We start from the raw sequence: 8,874 nt of genomic DNA on the forward strand, positions 1-8,874 counted from the left end.
AGCACACAGAGAGTAAAACTGTGACAGCAGGACTATCTTCTCCCCACGACTGACCCCACAGTCCCCTCTCACCTGTCGCTCTTTGAATCCTTACAATACATTGGCATGTCTGTTGGCGAGGTGCTTTACTAACGTGGACATGTTGATGTGTGTGTGGGTAAAACCTCCTGTCAGCTGTGAGAGCAATAATGTCACATTCTGCCTTATGTGTGTGCTCTGTAGGCAAACCATGGACTTTTGGCTAAAGCACTTGTTTTTGCAGCCATGCTCATGATTTGTTGCCATGAAACTGCAGAGTGCTTATAAAAGAATAATGAAGCACCTGGCAGACCAGCTCTGGCTGCAGAGAGTTAAAGCAGACCGCTGCACACGACATAACTGCCCTGCTGTTGCATATGGAGGAAACTCACGGGAAATATGACTTCTATTAAAACATGTTTTTAATGGAAACGTATTGCAATACCTTTGTAATGTCCACATACCGCGCAAAAGTTAGCACCGAGTTCCAAAAATGTAAAAAATGTGTTTATTCAGCTGCAATATGCGGTATTGTAGGATCTATAGTTTTTCAGGGTGTGACTCATTTTACGTACTAAAATTAAGGATAAGCGGCCTCTGCTGCTTTGATTTTGACCATTCTTGTTTTTTACATGCTTCTCACAAGCCCTCTTACTTTATAGAAGTGCAAAGCTAAACCACTGGAGGACCTTTTTAACATGGCAGTTAAGCTAATTAAGTACACTAAATGTACAGAAGAGTCACTTCATCAGAGAGACAGACAAAACTCACTGACATGGTGTTGAAGCATAGTGTGACGATTGTTTTTGCACCTTTAGTGTGGTTTTATGTTTTTCTTCGTCACCAAATCACAAGCTCACATATTTCTCATTTGTATCTGAGTATAAAGTGCAAAAAGGAAACTTTTACACAAGTTCAAACTGTTGTAAATATTCTAAATTATGCCAAATGTTCAGGTAACAAACATAGGCTGCAGCATTCGACCACGGAGAGAGTTAGTCTCTTTCACGCACTAAATGCGATGCTATCAGCAGCAGTTTTTGCAGAATGTTTAAGTGAAACTTTAACACAGGAAGTGAGGTGACGATGACGATAAGGTGTCTGCCTCTTTCTCTCTCAGCGAATTTAGCTTACTATATTAGAGCAACTACACAAATGAAGTTCTCTTGAGCAAAACATTGGATCTCTTCCAGATCTTCCTCATTCTTTCCAAACATCCACCATAGTGTGCTATAGATACACGTCTATTCAAAAGCAACAACATCTAAAAAAAAAAAAGAAAACCTCTCCTGAGTTTTGTACCAGACGAACTCACAGGGACTCTTGAGCACATTTGACCAATGGTCCTCATCAACTCTCCCTCCTTTCAATTAAATAATGCTTTGTCACCCTCTCCTGCGGCAGAGTAAGGGCTTGTATTCACCTCACGGACGTACCCTTTTTTATGTGTTTGAGCTCAACAGGACGATCCGTACAGACGCTCTTGGACACAGCAAACGCTGGGCACAGAAGTTATGAATAGGGGGCTCTGTGGTTCCCCCCAAAAGACTGTTTGTGTGTGTGTGTTCTGCAGGGGGTGGTTTGTTAGGGCCGTTTGTTGGCGTGTGTCTGGGTGCATTTGTGGGGAATGTGCATGTGAGGGCCCAAACATGTGCATCTATCTGTGTGCACACCAGTTTATGTGCACACTTTTGGTTGTGATGTACCAACAAACGCATACCGAAAAAAAAAGAATGTAAAAAAACATTTGAACCCCATTTTTTTAGGCCAATTTTTAAATGTGAATTTGTGTTCATTTATGACTGAATTGAGGCAGCGGGGAGTGGCGATCAATTATTACAGCAATTACACAGTCGTGAGCAGAACGCAACAGGAATTCAGCACCAAGGGAGAGAGAGTGACAGAGGGAAAGAGGGAGAAGGGAGCGAGAGAGGGAGAGAGGGAGAGAGAGAGAGAGGCCTTTTATAAAGCCAAATCCTGTCACTTTGGGAAGAATTAGCGGGCAGTGAGACCGGGCTTCGGGTCAGAAAAAGGAGCCCGATGAGCCAATGACTGTCTCCATAATTCTCCTCGGTGGTGTATCAGTGTCGTGGGACGCAGGCTGCTGAAGTTACTCCTGCAGAATTACAGTCCTAACTGTGTCCCGTGAGCATGCGTATGACAACAAAGCAGACATGTGGAGGAAAGACTGAGGCTCCAGGCTACTAACTCTTCTTTGCACGAGTCAATTAGATTGCAATCCACACTGAAAAGGTAAGCAAATGAATTTCTCTACAGAGTAAGTGTAGCTATACCTGAAACACAAATCAAGAGTGCAGCATTAAAATGATTTCTTTATTTTTAATGTGAGGAAATCCTAATGTTTATACAGTTAAGAGGGTACATTTCTCATTCAATTTGCATATTGTAGTGTAGATGTGTTTCTCTGATGTCTTAGCTGATGATATATTTAATTCATTATTAGCTAATATATGCATTTATGGGTGTGTGTTTATGTATATATACACACACATATATATACATATACACACACATATAAATAGAATTATTTATATTTGCTATATGTACTTCTTTGAAATAAACTTAAGGAATTTCTAACTTTCAAAATTTTGAATGAATGTGAAATTACCAGTAAACTCACATTGCCTTGCACAGAACCTTTTTTTATTTTATTTTTATTGTGGACAGATATTGTTTATACTCTCAAACTTAACAATTACAGGACAACTACGGCATCTGTAATATTATTTTATTTTATTTATTTTTTTACAAAAATGGAGTAATAAAACAACAAATATTAGCAGTTTTTCTTATGGTGACACTGATTTTTCCACAGTTCAAGGCTCACAGGTTGCTTGTTTTTTCAAGGTCATTATGAACTGTTGCAAGTTTGACACATTGCTCTAAATAGCCCCTAGTGGAGATGCTGGCACATTCAGAAGAGGCGCTTTCACATGCAGCACAACAGGACCTTCAGATGCCAGATTGGTTCATGGAGCACATATAATCAGTTCTTTATTGCACAAATGTGGTGTTCATCCCAACATTGTGAAATATACACACTATGCATGTTCTCTAGCAAAGAAAAAAGAAGAATGTACTAAAAGTTTAAATATAAAATCAGGTTGAAATCAGTTGAAAATATAAGTTAGACCTAAGCCAAAAAAATGAGACTTAGTTCTTCAGAAGTTTAAGAAAAACTTTGGTAATCACTTGTTGGGTTTAATTGGGGTGTTACTTTTAACTGTTGTGTGTAAAATTTGTTGAATTGAGCATTTAAATTAAATCTGTCTATTTAAAAGGAGTTTTCTCTTAGGCAGGTTTATTCTCTGCTGCATCCCCATCACTACCAGACTAGTGTGTTTTACTGCTTCCATGTGATTAAGAGCATGCTGGTGCTTTTGGAGCATGTGTTAAGCAAAATCAAATATATGACCAACAGAAAGTCAGTAAAGACATCTGGAGAAAGAAAAAAGCTAGAAAATGGGGGGTTAATTGCATTCTGTTTAGATGTCTTATGACACTCTGTGAAATTATTTGAGGTAGCAGAAGACGGGACGAAGAGAGAAATGGGTAAGAGCAAAACAAACTGAGGGGGAAAAGAAAGAAAAAGAGTGTGTGTGAGTAAAGGAGGAGTGAGGGAGAGACGGAGGGGGATTACTCCTCACTCTGGAATACTAACGAGGGCCTTTTGTCACAGATCTTTTTCTCTTCCCCTTCCTCTCTTACGTTCTCTCATTTTCCCTTTCATTCATCTCTCCCTCTCTTTTTCTCTCTCTCTCTTTCACTCGTTCACACACAGTCTTGCTTTTCCATCATTTTGGGGGACATTACATTTATTTTCACCTAAACCTACTCTAACTTGAACGTAAACATAACTTTACCCCACTCTTAAGTCAAGTTCTAACATAAAATGTGAGGGTTTATGTCACGCGAACTGGCTTTTGTCCCCCAAAAGGAAGGCGCGTCCCAACAACGTGACTGTGTAAACGGATATAGGTCCTCACAACACAACTAAAACACACAAATACACACATAATTGTGCACTTGTTTTCCAAATAGCAAATACATGCATGCAGAGTCACACACGCACGCCTACAGTCACATACGCAAAGAAAAAAAAAAAAAACACATGTAATTGCAATCCCACTCTCACATAATCGCACACACACACTCACACACACATGGATGGGTACAGAGTCGTTTTTGTCAATGGCGTCTTTTGTTTCTTTTATCTCAACTCTCAACAAAGCATTCCTGTGTACACAGAGGAGAGAGAGAAGGAAGGAGAGAGAAAGAGGAAAGTAGAAAAAAAAAAAGAGGGAGCGAGAGAAAGAGGGAGATCAGGAAAACATTCAGCGCTCCTTTGTCTGCCAAAAGAAAAAGTTTTGATTCAGTTTTTAGATTCGGCTCACTGAGGCTGCAGGACAGTGCTGTAAAGTTGTGGCGTTGCCATGGAGATGGAATACATCCTGCTGGAGAGGTTGGTCAAACATATTTCAGTCCTTTTACCCTCATTTACTCCCATTTACGCAATTAGTTATCTGATATAGTGGAATCTGTGTCTTTTTTTTTCCTTTCTGTTTTTTTTTTACTCCGGGACACGTGAGTGTGTTTGTGTGTGAGTGAAGAGAGAGGATTGGGTGAGAGGGTGACACACAGCTAAAAGAGGGACGTTTTCAATGGTGTCATTGTGATTATGGAGCTTTTGAGGGCCTCACCCTTGCATAATCACAAAAGTGTAAAGTAATTAAAGCTGATTGGTTATGTAATCCACGGTCTGCATTGCAAAGAAGCTATTTTGATTTACACTGTGTGGCCAAAAGTGTGTGGACATCCCTGATTTTCATAGTTTGGGCATAGCTAGTCCTTTTCTGTAGGGAAAGTTTTTGCACAAAGGGAAGCCCATGAAAAAAAACAAAAAAACATTTGGTGTAGAAGTTTTCAACTAGCCTGCCCAGAACACTGACCTCAGCCCCATTCAACACCTTTGGGATAAACAGAAATGCTGACTGCAGGCCAGGCTTTAATAATGGAAGGTAATTAAGTGGTCACTCAAGCGCTAAGTACAATTTACTTGAGGTTTACTCTAGTTTTTCCACTGTCAACCCCTTTATATTTTGTTGGGATTGTTAATTATCAATGTTTCTAAACTTGTTTGCATGTGACCCTTTCAAAGAAAATCTCAATATGTAGTTGTTGATAAATTTAAATTCATTTAAATAAGAATTCGAGGCCCAAAAGAGAATAAGCATTTCTAGTTCTGAAATAAGTGATAATAATAATAATACAATTGCAAAATGTTAAGCTTAATTTAAACCTCATTATTTAATAACCCCAAATAATAATAATAATAATACAATTGCAAAATGTTAAGCTTAATTTAAACCTCATTATTTAATAACCCCACAGCGTTATCTGGTGACCCTCTGAAGCGGGCCAGAACCACAGATAGAGAATCACTGCAGTATACTGTAGACTGTTGTATGAAGTACTTAAAACTGGACTAGCTACAACAACATATTGTTATTTTAGTTAAACAAATCACAGAGCCATTTTATGCAGAAAAAAAGTGTGCAAGATTTGATTGTTAGTTGTTTTTAAGTCTCTGTGCTGGTGCCAGTCGTGGCTGGACACACTGTGTTTTCAAATGCGTATGCCCTTCCCATTATTGTGGCTGAATTGGTTCAAGTTTGGCATAAACGCTCACTTGGACTCAACAGTAAACTGACCACATTTTTGGTGGTCAAAGGGCAAAGTCGATATCACCTCACATCCATCCTAATCCTATGAATGTGATAAATCAGGAAGGCCTGGTGCCAATTTCTTCAAATTTGCCACAAACATCCGATTGAACTCAAGAATGAACTAATTGGATCTTTTTGGTCAGAGGTCAAGATCATTTTGACTTCACAACAACATATTTTTGGCCATATGTCAACATTACAGATGACTTTCCACTTGGTGAACTCAGGAAAGGCGTGAGGTGGCACACAAGTTTACACCATAAACCCCATAATCGCCCCTTTCCCTTATTCAAGGATCTGACTGCTTTACCAACAACTTTAACTCTGAGAGAACCAAAACAAGGACAAGTAGTAGTAACTATGACCTGTTATATGACCACCTAGCAGATTGAATAGTGGGTTGCTATGTTAGCTATGCGGTTTGTTTTACATTGAAGATGGTGGGTGATGTCAGAGAGGGAAAGATTGCTACTCAGTGAGAATATGTGCAATGGCAGGAAAAATGGTCCTTGTTGTCCATTCAGCATTTATCTTCTGTTTAACCAATCAGAATCCAGACCAACACAGGGTCGATTAGAAGAATCTACCATAGACTGGGTTACTTTTTTATGCCCTGAAAAAGTTCTACAGGGGGCATTCCTGCAGTTGAAACATGCACACGAAAGGTTCTAGCTTCCTTAAAATGGCCGCAACTTCCTGCAGTGAGAACAGCAATTTGACAAATTTTCAAACAAATGAAAAAACAGATAGGATAACGTAATGAAGTCATGATATTTCAAATCAAATCAGGTTTATTGTCATGTTGCTGTACATACACAGTAGTACAGGCAAGATGAGAGAACGTTTCTTCAGGATCATTCCACCGGCAAGTTTTGCAGAATGCACATCTGGGATAAGACACTAAACATTTGCTGTCACTGCCTCCTGAAGGGGGCGCAGCGTCCATTTGCGCCGCCATTCGTTGAACATGGTGAACCTCTTCAGGTCCTGGTAGGTCTTCAGGGACACAAAGTATTTTAAGCCTAAAACCTAAAAGGAGAACTTTTTTTGCGACATCATGACGTTCAAAAGCACTTTTTTTTTTCAACACCATAACTGAGGAACAGAAGGGGAAGGTGTGGTCATATTTCACATGCTTTGGTTGCACTCATCTTGCCTTGCTTATACCACCTGGTACATGTCTTCAAAATCTTCAATTCATACACTATGTGAGTCTGGATAGAGACTGGTTTAAACTACAACTTCACCAGTTGGCGGAGGCATAAAAACACAAGGCTGTACAGGTTTATATCATCATTATGTAAAGGATACTACTTGATGCTATATCAGTGGTTAAATCAACTAAATCCCTGCAACCAGTTTCCAAACTCTTATGAAAAACTGGAAACCAGAAGAGTGCAGGCTGAAATAAGATGCTCAGTAATCACAAGGAATTCTAACATCCATGGATGTCCCCTTACTTTTGGCCAGGTATGCACAGTTTGCAACTTTTCCATCAGACAGAACTGTATGTTTTGCTTTATTGAGTGTGAGAAAGTTGCAGGAGGTAACACTGTACAAAACACCTGAGAAGAAGATTGCACAAGAGCCGAGTGTCAGCCTGAAAAAACAGAGCACATTGAAAACCAAACTGGCCCTTAACCCATCTAACTCTTACTGCCATCTCCAGTTTCCAGTCAGAAGTTCACTCTTTGTCCATGAAAGGCCTCTCTGGTTTGAATCAACTGTAACCTTTAAGAAAAAGAAAAAAAACCAAAAGAAGAAGAAAAAAAAAAACTTAATCTAGATAAACGTCTCAGTTTCAGACAAAGATTTGTACCTTAATTGAGTCATTCCGGTTTCACCTCTCTGCTCCGGCTGACAAATGAGTCTCTGTGTTGTTGGGTTAATGTAGTGCATCTTCATCCTAATTCTACTCTTTTTTCTCTTTTCTCTTTCCCTTTCCTTATCTGCTTCTTTTGTGGGTTATCCTCTCCTTTGGCCTGCATGATTTGTTGAACGTAAGTGAGCGTGTCAAACTGTGTGGGAGATACAGTAACTGACTGTCTGTGAGAGACAGGGGTGGACTGTATCTAAATGTTCTGACAAGAGCACATATTCATGCAAACATCCGACAGTGTGAAGCACTAAAAGCCTTTAACATACATGAACAGTTTAAGTACAAAGAGAAATGGGTGCTGCCTTGTGGAAAAAGCCAGAATAATGTGGAGTGAGATCTGAAGCTGACTTGTAGGTATTACAAAATTAGCTTCAATGGGATGTAGTTCAACAGTGCTTAATCAAAAGATAAGAGTCATTCTGCCAAAATATGTGATTGATGATCCTAACTGATCAGAAACTTTATTTGTTGCCGGTCACACTCATTATTAAGCCCTTTATGCTGTAATCGAGCTCTGGTAAGAATCTACAGCCAAGCTACCAGATGTGTGAGGCTGTCATTTTCTTGTTAAACCTCTAGCACTCACAATCAGGTAAATCCAAAAATGCTAGGCTATCTTGCTGTCTTAGAGTGCTGGACAAATTTAAATTCGGACCCTAAAGATGCCACTGATGTCATGAGGACTCTGAATCCTCCCCAGAACTTTGCCACTATTGCGACTAGAAACCTTTTCAGTTGCATTTTAAAATGTTAAATGACACATTTAAGGTACCACAAGCATGACCCAGTTCTTACACACTCTTTTGGTTTTCTGTTTCACTGTAACCATTTTGTGTGTGTGTGTGTGTGTGTGTGTGTGTAGGTGTGTGTGTGGTTTTCGTTTTCAACTGTTGATTCACAAGTAGCAGAGTCGATAAAATATGAGTCACTTCTGTAAGAGCTGCTATTTATTTTTTATCTTTCAAATTGTGATTATTTTCTTAAACTGTTTTTTTAATGACTCTCAATACCCTCACATCTTCCTATAGATACAAAAGTACTGTCTTGTGTTTGAAAGGGAGAAAAACAAGGTTGTATTTTCTCACGGCTTATACCACAGTAGTTTCTTCATACTTGTGTGGCACAACAAGAAAACAACTTGAGATGTTGAAAGGAGGAAACATATGTTCCTCCTTTTTTCTAAAGAAAATATTGTTTCTTAAACCCCTTTAATGCAATCCATCCATCCAT

General features: G+C 39.2%; 1 protein-coding gene across 1 annotated transcript in view; it reads left to right on the top strand.

The window, feature by feature from the left end:
• Positions 1 to 4,472: 4,472 nt before the first annotated feature.
• LOC103374739 (potassium inwardly rectifying channel subfamily J member 10) overlaps positions 4,473 to 8,874 on the top strand; it is a 15,309-nt gene continuing 10,907 nt past the window's right edge. Inside the window, exon 1 of the mRNA XM_008304875.1 lies at positions 4,473 to 4,501. Within this exon, the coding sequence (XP_008303097.1) occupies positions 4,473 to 4,501 (29 nt within the window). The remainder of the gene's footprint in view (positions 4,502 to 8,874) is intronic.

This window comes from Stegastes partitus, unplaced genomic scaffold (genome assembly GCF_000690725.1).
Source record: "Stegastes partitus isolate 25-593 unplaced genomic scaffold, Stegastes_partitus-1.0.2 Scaffold2343, whole genome shotgun sequence".
Lineage (NCBI taxonomy): Eukaryota > Metazoa > Chordata > Actinopteri > Pomacentridae > Stegastes > Stegastes partitus.